The following is a 15,507-nucleotide window of genomic DNA, read 5'->3' on the forward strand; positions in this document are numbered from 1 at the left end:
CTTACGTGTGTAATTCTTCACTCTTTATAAAATGTTTTTGCATAGATTATCTCCCGTTTCGCCACAAACTAAAAAAAGGTAGGCACTCGTGGTCCATTTTTCACAAAGCTAATGTGAATCAGCCTTTCACACATCGCCCCATAATCCCACCCCTAATCTTAGCAGTACATGGGAAGGGTGTGTAGTAAATGCAGCAGCAGGAAAGGCACATGGGACCAAGTGAGGAGCTTATGCAGCTTCCAGAGTCATCTCCCAGGGGGGTCATGGGCGTGCTCCCCTGTCCCCCACACCGGCAAGGACTATGAACTGTCACCAACCTGGGACCCCAGAGACAGCCCAGGGTCTGTGTTGACGGCTGGTCATGTGGGTGCCCTCTGCCCGGAGTCCCAGACTGCAGACTCGCAGAAGGGAAGTCAGTGTTACCTCAAACTGCACAGTTTAGACACTGGGCTGCTCTTACTGGTCGTGGCGGAGGGACCCTCCCCAGATCCAGGTTCCCTGTGCCAGCCAGGGACCAGCCTTGCAGCAGTCCTTCGGAAGACCTGTGGCCTTCGTACAGGCGAGGCAGCTGCGCTAGGGTCAGGAGAGGCTGCCCGGGCAGTGTGGCCCCGGAACTGCCGGTAGCTTACACCCAGTTGCTTGGTTGTGAGAGGCCCAGGAGCAGCTAGATTGAGGTCTGCTTTTGAACCCTGTTTCCACCCAGCCTTCCCGCCTGTCTGTGGTAGGGAGACAAACTTGTACAAATGCAGGCTGACAAAAAACGTTTAATAGCAGGGGAATATCACGAGCTGGATTCGGGCTAGGGACCAAGTTTTGCCGAGTACTTAGCGGCACTCTGGATCTGCATCATTTATGCTTGTGTGTGGTTTTGAATCACTGGGAGCATTTCAGACATGAGAAAGTGGCTCAGAGCTGCAGTAAGTCCCCCCGAGTAGCCGGGGTCCCCCGCCCCAGGCTCTGCTCTTAGCTGCTGTGCTCTGCGCAGGACAGTTGCCTGCTTTTCTTCTCCAGCGACTCCTAATGTCACCTTTCTGCTCCATTGCCACTCCTCGATCCAAACAGAAATAACTTATTCAGGTAAACCTGAACTAAAAAACTCTGGTTATTTGTATTTGCTGGTGCATTATATCCTTGCCTGGAGTGGTGTACATTCAGTCTTACTCTGATTTTTCAGGTGTCCTTGCATAAACCACTTAATTCTTTCCCCTTGGTTTTTTCTTTAAAATGAGGAAAGTTCAGCCAGCCATTCGGCAGGTAACTTTCAAGGTGAATTATTAACCCTCATCCTATTTTCTAATATCCAATGTGCTCTCAGCCTAGCCTCCGATAGCTCGATAACTATGTTCAGATAATTCAAGGCAGTTTAGACACTGGCTTGATACTGCAAAATCAGAAAGACAAACTTTCTACAGAAAGTTATGTTAGGCCACGTTTGCATCTTGTGGCACAGCTGCCTTCCATTAGCAAGTTTCATTGAGGGTTAGTCTGATGCCATCCCTTTTTCACGCTGATTTTTTATTAGGCTCGAAATGTTTACACCATGTCGTGCCTATGTGATGACTTCACAGATACAGCAAAATATGTGTGGACTAAGACGCTACAGTAGAACATTACTGAAAGAAAAGGGTTTAAAACAGGAAAAGGATCGGAGCCAGGAGCTGTTTGATACGTGTGCAAGATTTGTGGGGACTTGAGAGTCAAACATCATCATTTGTCCAGGCTGCTTTCTGGAAGTTCTCAGACTGACGCTCCTGTCCCTGGAGGGAGCCTGTCTCTGTGGCAGTCAAGAAGAGGGGTCATTTCACAGCCTGTGATTTTAATTGATTTGGGGACACCAGGTTATTGGGGGTGGGGTTGCAGTGATTTCCACAGGAAGGGCTTGGACGGGGCAGGGGCGGGGCTGTGTTCAGCCTCTGCTTCCTGTGGAAGTGCCTACTTCAGTGTGCTTCACTTTGGAATAAAGTTGGAAGGCACAGGGTTTGACCTGAATGTCCCCAAAATGAAACAGTGCTATAGATTAATCCCACTCAATTTATGTTAAACATGCCTTCCCCGCCTTGTTAAAGTTCAAAGAGACAGATCAGAATTCTTCCACGTATTTCTTTGTGTGTTTACAGTTGTGTCTGTCTATAACATGTATACGGGCTGGCAGAGGAAGTTGTTGATTTCATGATGACAAAGTAATTCTGCAAACGCACCAACGATGCGTAGTTATGACAGGGAAGTCTTCACCCAAGAACCTGTGTTTTTGAAAAGAGAAGTTATATTTAATTAAACTACGTAATGGAGGGGCGCCTGGGTGGCTTGGTCGGTTAAGCGTCCGACTTCGGCTCAGGTCATGATCTCAAGGTCTGTGGGTTCGAGCCCCGCGTCAGGCTCTGTGCTGACGGCTCAGAGCCTGGAGCCTGTTTCGGATTCTGTGTCTCCCTCTCTCTCTGCCCCTCCCCTGTTCATGCTCTGTCTCTCTCTGTCTCAAAAATAAATAAACGTTAAAAAAAATAAAAAAATAAATAAACTACGTAATGGAGTATTTCTGTGTGGGATTGTTCAAAGGTCTGATGGCCGAACAGTTTACCAAGATCATCTCTTTAAGGAGAGGGAGGAAAAGTTTGTCATTAGTTCCTCCGTTTTAGTGTCACTTCAGGAAAGCCGATCTGCAGTAGACACGCGGGCACTGGTAAAGACTCAGCCACGGCGTGTGCTCACTAGGCTATCTTGTGAGGGAGCAGGGGACCCCACCCAGCTCAGCCGGAGCTGGAGAGGCCAGAGAGATGTCACAGAGCTTGCCGGGAGGGCTGTGCGCAGCCAGAGCCGGGCCTCCGGATGTGCCCGGCCCCGCCTAAGTGGGCTGTTGCTCACCGACACAAGGTGCTCCTCTCTTCCAGCAGTGACAAAAACAGCTGCTCCCTTTCTCTCCGGATTAGGACTCTGGCTGCAAGTAACAGAGATCAATCCAAGCTACGTGAGACAGTAACAAGGGGGTGGCTTACTCGAGGACATGACACAGAACCCTCAGGGCAGGAGTGGACAGTGCAGGCCAGTCCCTCAGAGAGGAGCCAGAAACGGCAACACCTGTCAGCAGCCTTGGCTCAGTGGCTTCCCTGCTTCGCGTGTGCATGTTTGCTTCGGTCTTTCTCTTCCGGGGCCTCCTGAGCTTGCGTATTACCTGTTCTATTCCCGTGCGTGGCAGTTTGGGAACTGGGGGGGGTTCTATGCTCCTACGGCATTCGAATGGAGAGGGTGCAGGGAAGTCAAGGTGTGTGGCCTTTGTTAACGTCAGAGGAAGTCTTGACGAGAAAACGAGGCTTCGTGTGCCAACCATCGACTGCCTCTGCGGCAGCTCTGAGGGAAATCCACCTTCTGCAGACTCCCTGGCAAGTCAGGGTCTTGTCAGGGTGCAGACTGCAGGGAAGCATCGCGTCTGAGCCCCTCCCGCAGACCCCCTGCCCCCGCCACTGGCCAAGTCCCTGCTCCAGGGGGAAATGGTTGCACCTAAGAGGACCTGGGCTTCACGGCGGGGGTGGGGGGTGCGTCTAAGGGTGGGGCAGGGCACCCCACCGTGGGGGACTCCCCTGTATCCCTGCGTATAATGTCCTTGCAAGGGCACTGGCCGCTTGTGGGCAACCTGCGGCCAGTGGGGGATGAGTGCCAGGCTGCCCGGAGCCAGAAGCACAGAGGCTCATGGAGGCGTGGAGGGGGTGTTGAGAGGGTTTATCACACGAGGGCAGATGCTGCTGCCTCCACTGAGGTGCTGAGAAAAGGGCTCTGGCACCACTGAGTAGCTCGGCAGTGCCTGCTGCCCACAGGCCGGGGCTGCTGTTGTAAGTGAGGCCCACTGGTGGCGGTGATGTTGTGGGTGGGTTTGGGCCCCAGGCTGATGGCATTCAGGACTGGCAGGGGCAGGTGGGTGGAATCACTGTGATGGGCATCAAGACCCAGAAGACAGCCTTCACCCATAGGGAGCTGCCGCGGTGGCCAATGATAGAGATGGAATCATAGGGTCTAGTGGGTGGCAACTGATCAGGGTGTTGCTCAGGCCACAAAATGAGATGGAAAGAGACAGCGTCAGTGATACTAAGAGCCACAGGCTCACGTCTCCAGGTCTTCTGGCCACGTCCCCCGCACAGAGGGTTCCTTGGATCAGTCGATCTCTCCTCGTCTGGAGTGTATAACTGGAAAGAAACATCTGGAACAAAAGCAGGGTAGGAAGGACCAAGTGGAAGCCCCTGAATCTGCATCCCCTCTTTGCCAGGATAGGCAACAGGAAGCAGCGCTGACTTCCTGGAGGATGTGCAATGGTTAACCCACCACAAAGGACTTGGGGGGAGCAAAGACCATGTCCCTGATGTCCTGGAAAGACGTTTCCCAGTGTCCATCACGGTCCTCACACTGTTCCTGCTAAATTCAGGTGTCTGGCCCCTAGGAAGACCGGGTAGATTTGGGCAGTGATAGGCCCCTGAGCTTCACCAGGAGGAGAGACAGTCGAGCTGCCATGTGGTACCTTCGCAACCTCTTGACCCCCGGCCCTCTGCCCCGCTCTCCACCTGCGTGATGAGTTTTCTTGTCCCCACGGTTTGCCTTTGGGTTGGAGCCGTGCCCTCCCCAGCATGAAAAGCACAGGGATGTGCCTGGGCCCTGGCAGGATTCCTGTGACCGACATCACATGGGCATCGTCAGAGCCTCTGATTCCCAGGCTGGGCAGGTGAGGCAAAAACCCATCGTGGCCAGAAATGGCACTTTCAGGGTTGGGGCCCAGCAGGTCCACAGGAACAAGTAAACGACAGGCACCACGATGGCACAGGGAGGCATAGGTCCTGCTTGGCTGCTTCACATGCTTCAGAGTTGCTCTAAATGTGCCTCCCACCCCCACCATCCTCTTTGGCTTTTATACGTTCGTTCTTCAGGGGCACCAGGAGCGGGAGCCGTCAGGAACATTCACCACCAGTAGATGCCTGCATGCCTACCTCCTGCTTCAGTCACCACAGCATCCCTGGGCCCATCTCCACCACAGCTGCCCATGTACATGCTGGGTCCTATCCTGCCAGCCACAGACAAACAGTTTCAATTTATTCACTCTTTAGAGTTAGAATGAAATCACTGCAAAATTTTGCTCTGTGACTACCCTCTTTTCGAGACCTTCTTAAAATAACAAACTCCATGTGCCTGAAATGGGGTTCAGAGACTTTGCCAGCAGGATGGACCTGTGGAGATGGCCGAGGGTGAGCAGTGCAGTGAGGGTGGTGGCTCAGAAAGCAGATCTGAGGGGCAAGGGGAGTTAGACGTCACCTCTTCCCTCCTGCCCCCTTGTTGGATGTCCTCCTTTCCTGAAAGACCCGGCAGGAACCTTATTGCCTTCCTCAGTAAGCAGAATCCTGAGACAGCTGTCACTTGGGAGCCCCACTTGGTTGTGGAGAGAAAGGCATGGGACATACCTGGACAGGGACTCACCGGGGGGGAGGAGGGACCTGCTGTTGGACACAAGACAGAGCCTGCTCACACAGTCATTCAAACCCCCATTGAGAACTTGGTGGTTATGGTGTGAGGAGGTGTGGCCCCATCAAGCCCTAGCCTCTGTCTTGAGAAAACGTTTCATTTTCATATTCTTAGCTACTTAAAAAAATACAAATTGCGTTGAAATTAAAGCCACGTCCGAATAAGTCACACTGCTGTTTTATTAGTATGTAATCAGCCTAACACTCAGCCCTTCGTATGAGTCAGATCTTAACAGAAACCTAGCCCCGACATTGTAATTAAGCATTTATGCACCAGGACTCAATCACTCAAACCACCGATGTGGTACAGACAACCTGTTCTGTGACAGGTTCTGGTGTCTTCCTGGCCCTGGCCTGATGTCTGGGCTCCCTCTCCTTGCTCCCATCCTGCCCAGCACTGCTCCACTGTTCACCACTACCACGGTGGCGGACAGCTCGTGGGTCCCCGTGGAGCTCTGACACCAAAGTGGCCTTGAGTCACCTTTCCTGGAGCCAGAGTTTCCACTCCTCTAGTGTTTAATGGATGTCACACACGAGTTTCACTAAGAGATGCTTCAAATCGTGGTGGCCGGGGAGCGGATGCCCAAGGCTGCTGACTCAGGATGCCCGGGGTGTCGTGCAGCTGAACTACAAGGCCCCCTTTGGCCTGCTCAAGGGCCTACTACATTTGTTCCAACGCTCTAGAAAAGTTTTCTAGAGCAGTTTTGAAAGCTTGCAGCAAGAAAGCTCCAAGTTCATTGCTTGTTTCTTGGATATCTGGGTCAAAACTTCCAAAGAGGGGCGTGCAGACTTGGATGTCCCCCCGGCCAGCCCTAAGCAGCACAGCCCGGAGGTCCTCAGCAATCACATTGTATTTCTGCTGGTCAAATTTGGACATGGCCAGCTCATCCTGGGGGTAGGCGGTGCCCTCAGGGTAGCAGTCCTTGGGCACTGGGAACTCTACGCACCGAAGCTTGGGCAGCTCACAGAGAGCTGTGAAGAGGCGCCTCAGGGCCCGGGCCGACAGTGGGTTCCCCAGGAAGCGAAGCTCACAGAGCTCGTGGCAAGGGCCCAGGGCCAATATCAGCATGCTCATGTGGCTGTCTTCGATGCTGCACTCCTCCAGGGTGAGAATCCTCAGTGTCTGGGCGGCCCGGCCCAGCAGCCTGAAGAAGGTTGAGGGGAACAGGCTGAACAGGCTGTGCCCACTGAGGTCCAGCACCTCCAGACACATGCTGTGGGCACAGTCTGCCAAGAAGGCCATGTCCGCGTGGTTCAGGGAGCAGTTGGCCAGGTCCAGGACCCTCAGCGGTGTCCTCAGGGGGCTAGGGGCAGGGCGGAAAAGAGCACAGGTGAAAGGAGATCCCCGCAAGGAGCTCTGGGAGGAATAAAGGTGAATTCTATCTCATGGGTCAGCAGACCATGGCCCAAAGGCTGAATCCACTCCTGCCTTGTTTTATTCAGCCTAAGACTAAAATGGTTTTTACATCTGTAAACATTGGAACAAATCAAAAGAAGAAAGATACTCTGTGACATGTGAAAATAATACGAAATTCAGTTTTCAGTGTCCATAAATAAAGTGTTGTTAGAACTAGGGTAATTCATTTGCCTGCTGTCTGTGGACAGTTTGGGGCTGTGATGGCAGAGCTGAGTCTTGAACCAGTGGTGTGACCAAGTGTAGAGAAGAATTAACTTAGCCCAAGACAGGTCTGGCCTTTGTCATCAGTTCCTAAAATGTTAAATCTGTTTTGTCAACCCCTCACTGTGTCTGCTCATGTACTTGCCGTGGGGCAGTGAGGTGCACGTGAGCTGGCACAAAACAGCTAGCTTCACTATGAACAAAGAGAGGAAGCCCTCACAACTTTAAGGTGGGGAAGGGCCATGGAGCCATCTAGTCCAGCCCTAGCCTTGCTGGGACCTAAAGACCCTCCCGTGTTCTAATGTAGGTGGGGTAGGTGGCCTGGCATCAGCAAATGCACAGCTGGGGTAAACCCTGCTCTGGTGGGCAGTTCTCAAAGTCAGGAAGGGCCCTTGCACCCTGGGACTTGTGAAGAATGCACATTCTCAGCCCACCCTGCCCGGGTGATGCTGGGCCTGGGTCTGGTGCCATCAGGCTGAGCACTCAGTGCAGGAGAGTATATGGGGTCCTGTTCTCTGCCACCCCTCCTGCCCCCTGCCCCTGCACCTGTACTTCCTGGGTGCTGAGAGCCCACCATGCTTGTCCTTTTCCTGGCCCCTCCATCCAGGTCTATCGTGTGGGCCAAATAAGCCCGAGAAGCCCTTGTGAATACGAACGTGATCACATCTTCTTCCTGCTCAGAACCTCCAAGGACTTTCTCTCTTCCTTTCCTCCCCTCCCCTACTCCCCTCTCTCACACTGTCCTGCCTACCAACCCCAACCTTCTCCCTGCTGATGCCTGATCCCTCCATATTACCAGCTTGGGCCCTTTGTGCCTCTGTCCAGGCCACTGCACAGTCTGCCTATTCAATGCTCTGGGTCTCTGCTCAAAGTCACGCCAGGGAGTGAGCCTTCCCCAACTACCACCACCACCACCAACCCCGCCCCCCCGCCCCCAGTCTCACACTTGTTTAGCCTGACACACGTCATGCTGGGACCTCCCTGGGGCCTCACCAGGCTGTTGACAATCAGCCAGACTGAAACACATATGGGAGCACGTACTCTACCAGTGGAGGGTCAGAGTGTGGTGGGAGACGGGAAAGCCTGTCAGGGGCTGAGCTAGCAAGATGGCCCTGCTGGGCCGGTGATGGGTCATCTGGCTTGTGGAACCAATTTCCCCCAGTAGCAAAGGCACATCCAGGCTGAGGACCTAGGCCAGAAATGCAGGACTGTCCTGAGGGTCTCAAAGAGACAGCCACCATATATATGCCAGAGTTTATTCATACATGAGCTCAGAACCATCCTTTCTTATGTCAGGAGACTGGGGACAGGAGGAAAGGAGGAAGGGAGCCCTCATTTTTCTCTCTCTGGAAGACCTGGGACAGAAGACCAGGGATGGGGGGCTCTGGGGTAGGCAGGGTGGAGGAGGAGGGTTAGGAAAGAGAAGGAAAGGTGAGTGCAGCCCTTGGCCAGCAGCTTCTGGGGTTCCTTTGTATAAAAGAGAAACATCTGTAAGCCAAGGACTCCCTAAACTAGAAGCCACATCTTCACCCCCACTGGCTCAAGAAAGAAGTTTAATTTTCTATGTTCATGGCCAGTCACCAACCAGGTGGAACCCTGACCTTCCTGGTGCTCCCACCCTTGTGTGGTGTCCTCCCCTCACGTGGATGGTCCCACGGACTAGCTCCAAACCAACAAAGTATGCAGAAGTGTGGACACATCGGTCTCAAGAGCTTCTAGCTGGGTGACCTCTGGTTCTCAGATCAGCCTCTCTGTCGTGAGGACTCCCAGCAGCCGAGGTGCAGAGGCCACCTGCCAACAGCCTCACACTGAACTTGGAAGTGGATGGCCTAACCCTCCCGGCCCACCAAGCCCTTCAGAGGAGACCACAAAAGTAGACCCAAGTTGTGCTGGGCTCTGATGGAGCTTGTGGCCCACCATAGGCCAGTGTGGGGGTAATTTGTTATGAGACAGATAATTAATACAATATAACATAGTCACTTGTACGTTGTTTGTTTTGCTAATTTTCTCTTCTGCCCACTAACCAAAACCAGTCCTCCTTGAGTTCCCTGTGTTGCCAGGCTACACACAACCTAACCCCCCTGGGTCACACGCCTCTGTCTGTGCCCTCCTGCCGCTCTGGGCCCTCACAGAGTAAAGATGGAGGGAGCCGGGAAACTTGTGCCCTTGTAAACTGCCAGGTCCCATCTGCAGGTCTCTTGTGCATCTTCCGCCTGGCCGCTGAGAGGGCCCTGTGTCACCCAGACCCACGCTGAGTAGCTGTGAACAGAGACACCACTAACCCGGCCTGCCCTCCGTCCTGCCACCCCAGACTCACCCAAGCAGTTTCCGAATCTTCCCTGTCAGGGTGGAGAAGGCCACGCTCAGCTCTGTGAGCTGGGTCATCTGGCTGAGCTCCCAGGCGATGGAGGTGAGGAGGCGGTCCTCGCCGTCGGGGGTTGGGGTGCTGGTGGGGGGCGCATCGAAGGCCTTGGCAGGCAGGGTGAGCGAGGCCAGCTGGGGGAAGCCCACCTGGGCCAGCAGCTGCTGCACGTGTCCCGCATGCAGCCGCACATTGTGCACCACCTCGAGCCTGCGCAGCTCACCCGGCCCGGCCAGACGCAGCACGTGCAGCAGCTGGCTGGGGCCCAGGCTGTCAGCGCGGAAAGAAAGGCAGCGCACACGCAGTGGGGCAGGGCCTGATGGCCCCAGGGCCTGCACCACCACCTTGAAGTTGCCCTCTGTGACAAAGAGGTCAGCAAAGACCTGGATGGGGCGCTGGGCCACTAGGGGCTCTGCCTGCAGCCGGCAGCAGGTCCTGGCCAGCAGCTCCGTGCGGCCCCACCTGCCCAGCGCCCTGCCACAGGGGCACTGCTGCACCTGCACGTCTCGGATGCCTGTGAGGTCTGCCACCCGCAGCTGCCTCGGGCCGCCGGCCCGGAGCGCGTGGTCCGCGAGGCCCTGCACACAGGCCTCCAGGCAGGCCCGGCAGGCGCGGTCCCGCAAGTCCTCCGGGGGTTCCGAGCGCGGCCCGAGCAGCGCGCTCAGCCAGAACTCCTCCAGCGGCCAGCGCTCCAGCAGGGTGCGGATCACCTCTGCCTGCTCCAGCAAGTAGCTGGCTTTGAACAGGAGTGGGTAGAGATTGTGGGCCACGCCATCCAGGCTCTGCTTGGCCACCTGGGGGTGCGACACCAGGGCCTCAGCAGAAATGAAGCGTAGCGACCTCATTGTGCCTGCCTGTGGCGGCCCGGAGGCAGGACGGTGCTCTCCCGTTGCGATTCTCCCAAAGATGGGTGCCCTTCTGGCTTATTTTTAGCTGCAGCTGCTGCGAGCAGCTCGCCTTTGGGCCAAAGGTGGCGAGCGGGCCCTCTGGTCATCTGACAGCTATTTTGGTCGTGGGTGCTTATTTGCCTCTGGCCCTGGAGGCGTCTGCCAGTGGCCAGCCTGTCCTTGGAGCGCTCAGCTGGTGAAAGCAGAGCTGCCCAAGTGCTTGGCGAAGTAGCACCGGGCCCCTGAAGACTGCCGCCCGTGCCCACCACAGGGGGGCCCGTGCTTGGGAGCTGCAGCGGGCAACGTGGCCCTGGGCGTGGACCGGGGAGACCCCAGACAAAGGTCCCGCTGCGCATGTCCCCGCAGAGTCACGGGAGCCAGGCTCCCTGGATGACGCATGCTGGTGACGTCCCTGGGCACAACAGAACCAAGTAAGAGCAGCGTGAACGTGTCTTAGAAAAACAGGTCCCATTTATTTATGTTCCTGGAGTTCGGAACAAGTCAGCACTGAAACAAAGTAACAATGGAAACAGCTCAAAGCAGCTGGGAAACGCAAAGTCGCAAAGTCCCTCTGGTGTGGACCCTGCCTGTCCACCCGCCCCTGTTCCAGGTGGCTGGTCTGGTGGTGCTGCCGCCTGGAGAATGGGGGTCTCATGGGGAAGACACCTGCAGCAGGAAACTCACTGAAGTCTTCTGTCTACCTAGGCTTTCCCTGCTTATTATTATTCTGCTCCATTTGGAGAGAGGTGGTCCTCTTGGGGCGCTCTCTACACCCCAGACCTCAGGCCTAGCTGCTGTGCCCTCCCCCCAACCTGGGACCCAGGCCCACAGGTGGTGACCGGCAGCCCCACTGTCTACACATGCCTTGCTAAAAAGGAAAGAGAACCAACATTCCAATTATACTCAGAGGCACCCTCTGTGTCTGGGACACATCTCACTGAGGGCTACTCCAGGGGACTGTCGCCCCTGGGCCTGTGTGGCCTGGAACTGCAGGAAACAGGGTTGCAGAGGGCCCACCTTGCTCTGAGAGACCCCAAGCCTGCTTGGACCTCCCCAACGGAACCAGGGGTCCGTGTGTTTCCACCCCAACCTTGGCACAGCCCTCGGAGCACAGGGGAGTTCAGAGCAGTGCGGGTGTGGAGATCTGGGCCGGCTAGCCCTCTGAGCCTGTGGACTGGGGTTGAGGAGCCCCAGAAGGAGTGGAGGGAGGCCAGGTGATGGCGAGGCAGGCAGGGCCCATGGCGTGCTGAGGGTGGGGTGGCCAGCAGCTGCGGTAGGGGTGCATCAGGAGCTCCCAGCATGAACGCCTCATTCCCAGACCTCAGGCACAGGTCTGGGCCGAGGGTCCTCTGCTCCCTCTGACGGGGATTCTCCCTGGGCTGAGTCTCATCCAAATACCTCACAGCTGTGGAAAGAATGAGGGTGGTTACTCGTACCCCACAGGCCTCCCCCCAATCCAGCTGCTTGGTGCCCGAGGCGTGGACAGCACAGAGTCCTTGTCTGGGAGGTGCTGCGTGAGGCCTCGTACCCTGCAAGGTGCTCTCAGACTCATGGACACACATCCATTTTTAAGAAGCACTTGAGGGGCCCCTGGGGGGCTTGGTCGGTTAAGCCACAGACTCTTGGTTCCGGCTCAGGGCGTGATCTCATGGTTCGTGAGTTCGAGCCCCACATCAGGCTCTGTGCTGACAGTGTGAAGCCTGCTTGGGATTCTCTCTCTCCCCTTCTCTCTGCCTCTCCCGATTGTGCTTTCTCTCTCTCAAAAAATAAATAAGTAAACATTAAAAAAAAAAAAAAAAAAGAAGAAGCACTTGGGGCCAGCACTGGCGAGGTCAGGGCAAGGCTCAGGGCACGGGCTATATGAGTGGGTGTTGGGGAGGTACCCAGTTCTCAGAAGGACAGGGTGCCAGGTTCCCCAGCAGCTACTCCAAAGGGGTGTCCGGGGGTTGGGGCAAGTGGGAGTGGTCCCCATCAGCTTCTGTGGCCAGGCCTCTGGGCCTGGGTCTGCGGGCCCTTTCCTCTTGGAGGAATGCCTGAGCTCTCAGAAATAGCCCCACGCCACCCTCTTTGACATGTGGTTCCCAGGGGTACAGGCAGTGAGGTCCCAGGGAGGTTGGTCCAGGAACAGAGGTAACAGGGGAGCAGCCTCGTTGGCCAGGGTGCTCCTCCCGGGGGGCTGTTAATGTCCAGCCACGTGACTGTGTGTGGGAGCATATGGAACAAGGCGGAGACACCCAGGCTCCCTGGCTGGTGGTGGCGTGTCCAGCATCTGAGGGTGACAGTGGACGAGAGAACCCTCCCATTACTTCAGGGGAAGCCGGGACAGCCCCACACCTAGGGCCTGTTTTGTCTGCCAGTCAAACCGCTGTCAGAAGGGGAGGCAATCACCGATGAGAGCCCAGGTCACCGGTCATCACCAGCAATCTAGGGCGCGTGGGCCAAAGGCCTGTCTTCCATACACTCTTGGCTCAGCATACCCTCAGACTGGGGGACGGCTCTCACAGAGCGGGGGAATGGGGGGGATGGGGGTGTCTCCCCAGAACTGGGGGACGGTTCTCACAGAGTGGGGGGAATGGAGGTGTCTCCCCAGAACTGGGGGATGGCTCTCACAGAGTGGGGGGAATGGAGGTGTCTCCCCAGAACTGGGGGACGGTTCTCACAGAGTGGGGGAATGGGGGTGTCTCCTAAGAACTGGGGGATGGCTCTCACGAGTCGGGGGGAATGGGGGTTCTCCCAGAACCAGGATGGTGCTTCCTGCAGTGGATAGGTGTATGACCCGGGGCTGGGTGAAGGTTGGTTGAGAAGGGCTCTGTGTCTGAGTGGCGCCCCCACTTCTTGCCCTGGTCACTCCAGTCCCGCCCTCTCCGGGGCGATGTGCCTGTGTGAACATCCTGAGCGGCGTCCGGGCTCTCCTGTGCTGCCAACGGTAGCCTGGCGCCCCTGCTGACTAGGACAAAGAGTGGCCAACCCTTGAGCAGGAAGCCCCACCAGCAGGGTCCCCAGGCGGGTCCTGAGCATGCCTGGCAGGCCTCTCACAGGGAGGTCTCAGGAGAGGGTACTCACGGTTGTGGTGAACTGGCTGTGGAGCTGCTGCTGGGAGCCCCTCCTGGGGACAGCAGGGCAGGTGCTCTGGGGGCCCTCCTCAGAGAACAGCCCTGGGAGCCTGAGGCCACCGGCCCCCAACGACGTGCACTCAGTCACTGCAAAGAGGGGCTGGGTTAGGGGTGGCTGGCCCCCTTGCCTCTGCACGCAGCACTCAGGGCCCCCTGAAGCGTGTAAATAGAGAGTGAGGCACGTGTCATGCACGCAGAGTTATGACGGGACACCTGTGAGGCTGGGTCACAACAGATGGGACAGTGCTGCCGGAGCAAGCGGACACCCTTATGAGCAAGTGTCTCCTGACCCTGCTTTTCTGAAATCAGAGAAGACAGGGAGGGAGGTGCTCCGGTGACCTCTCCACCAGCAGGACGCCTCTGGCTCACATCAGTCAAAGGGGAAAAATAAAAAATGAGGCCCAAGAAGGGCCACACGGCTTAAATAAATAGGACAGGACGAGGGCTCGGCCCTAAAGGGCTGCTGGGGGCCCGAACCGTATCACCACAGGCGGAGCCACGGCCACGGCCCTGCTGCATAGGCACAACCTCCGTGTGGCCGGTGTGGGCTTTCCCACACACTTCTACGTGGGGATCACAGGGCCATTTCTGCACAGAGCTGACGACGGCTGGGCAGAGCCCTCCCGCACAGACTCTTGCCTGAGTCTTACATCGCAGGAGAAGAGAGCCCCACCTCCAGACCTGGGCTTCACTGGGAGATGCACCAGCCCACATGGGAGCTAGGGAGGGCGGCACCAGGAAACCGCAGTGGCTGTGGGCTGGCGACGTGGGTGTACCCCCAGCCACGCTCCCTGTGGGCCCGCCCAGAGCACAGGCCCGACGAAGGTGGCTGCTGCTGTTCTGAGCAGGTGCGGGGCACCTGGCACACCTGGGCACCCCCAGCAGGCTTCAGGCACGATGCCTCCATCTGGGCAGACATGCCTTTGTGGTCAGCGGTGCCCTCGGAGGTGTTGTCATGGTGGCACAATGGGGGCTTGGGAGGACGTGTGTCCCAGGCAGTGTCGCCGAGGAAGGGCCTCACTGGGGCTGTGGGAAGGATTTCTGTGGAAAACCAGACACCTGTGACCCTCCACACCATGTGTGTGGTGATTCCCCACACACAGGAGACGAGAAACCAACCACCGTGGGCCCAGCCAACACACCCGTCCCTCCACGTGGAGGCCGGCGCTCTCAGAATGCAGGCCTCCCAGTGCGCCGTCGGACAAGGGGGGGACCCATGTGGGTGGCCGTGAGGCCCTACAGCATGGACACGGTCTGCACAGCACACGTGTGTCAGTCACAGAAGGCTGCTTGTGCCCCGTGCATACTCCTGTGGTCACGGGTACGCTGAGCCTCTGTCCCTATTTTCTCGTTAGTCTTTCTGTTCTCCTCCTCTTTCTACATTCTTTTGGATCGAGCTTTTCTTAGGGTTCCATTTTATTTCCGCTGTTGGTATATTAGTTGCAAATCTTTGCTTTGTTATATTAGGGGTCATTTGGGGTTATAATGTATACCTAACGACTTACAATCTGTCCCTGGTGGTATTACACACCTCAGCAATCATATAGAACCACACAGCTGAGAACCGCCACATCTCCATACGTTCTATGTACACAGACACCACGGCCTCGGCGTGTTAACCCCGTGTTCTCTTGACACTGTGCTGTTCAAACAGCCACTGTCTCTTACAGAGATTTAAACAGAAGAGCCCTCCTTTCTTCAGCCTTTGTCCCCCCCCGTGTCACTGCCCTTCTCCTTGGAGTCTGCTGGTAAGGAACAGTTACAGCTTTCATATGCACGAGCATGTTGTTTCGCTTTGTTTCACTATTCCTGAAAGACACATCTGTCACGTTGAACTCGATGGTTGTCAGACAATGCCAGCCCAACGTGTTGTCCGCCGTGAGAAGTCCCTCTGCACAGAACACGCCGGCTCCCCTGGCTGCTTTCAAGATGTCTGTCGTCACTGGGTTTCCACAGTTTACAACGCGCATTCTGTGTGCTTGGGGTTCAGGGGTCTTCTTGGGATCTTGGGTTTACACCCTTCATCAAGTCAGGG

General features: G+C 56.3%; 2 protein-coding genes across 2 annotated transcripts in view; both read right to left on the reverse strand.

Annotated features, from left to right (window-relative positions):
- Window positions 1-6,153: 6,153 nt before the first annotated feature.
- On the reverse strand, window positions 6,154-10,317 carry LRRC14B (leucine rich repeat containing 14B). The gene is made up of 2 exons (XM_007087273.3): window positions 9,428-10,317; window positions 6,154-6,796 (listed from the first exon to the last, which is right to left on the reverse strand). The coding sequence occupies exons 1-2, from the start codon at window positions 10,315-10,317 to the stop codon at window positions 6,154-6,156; spliced, it is 1,533 nt and encodes a 510-aa protein (XP_007087335.2).
- Window positions 10,318-10,812: 495 nt separating this feature from the next.
- PLEKHG4B (pleckstrin homology and RhoGEF domain containing G4B) overlaps window positions 10,813-15,507 on the reverse strand; it is an 86,800-nt gene continuing 82,105 nt past the window's right edge. The window contains exons 21-22 of the mRNA XM_042998256.1: window positions 13,423-13,559; window positions 10,813-11,764 (exon numbers count right to left, since the gene is read on the reverse strand). Coding sequence (XP_042854190.1) covers window positions 11,759-11,764; window positions 13,423-13,559 — 143 coding nt within the window. The 3' untranslated portion in view covers window positions 10,813-11,758. The remainder of the gene's footprint in view (window positions 11,765-13,422; window positions 13,560-15,507) is intronic.

Source organism: Panthera tigris, chromosome A1 (assembly GCF_018350195.1).
Source record: "Panthera tigris isolate Pti1 chromosome A1, P.tigris_Pti1_mat1.1, whole genome shotgun sequence".
Taxonomy (NCBI): domain Eukaryota; kingdom Metazoa; phylum Chordata; class Mammalia; order Carnivora; family Felidae; genus Panthera; species Panthera tigris.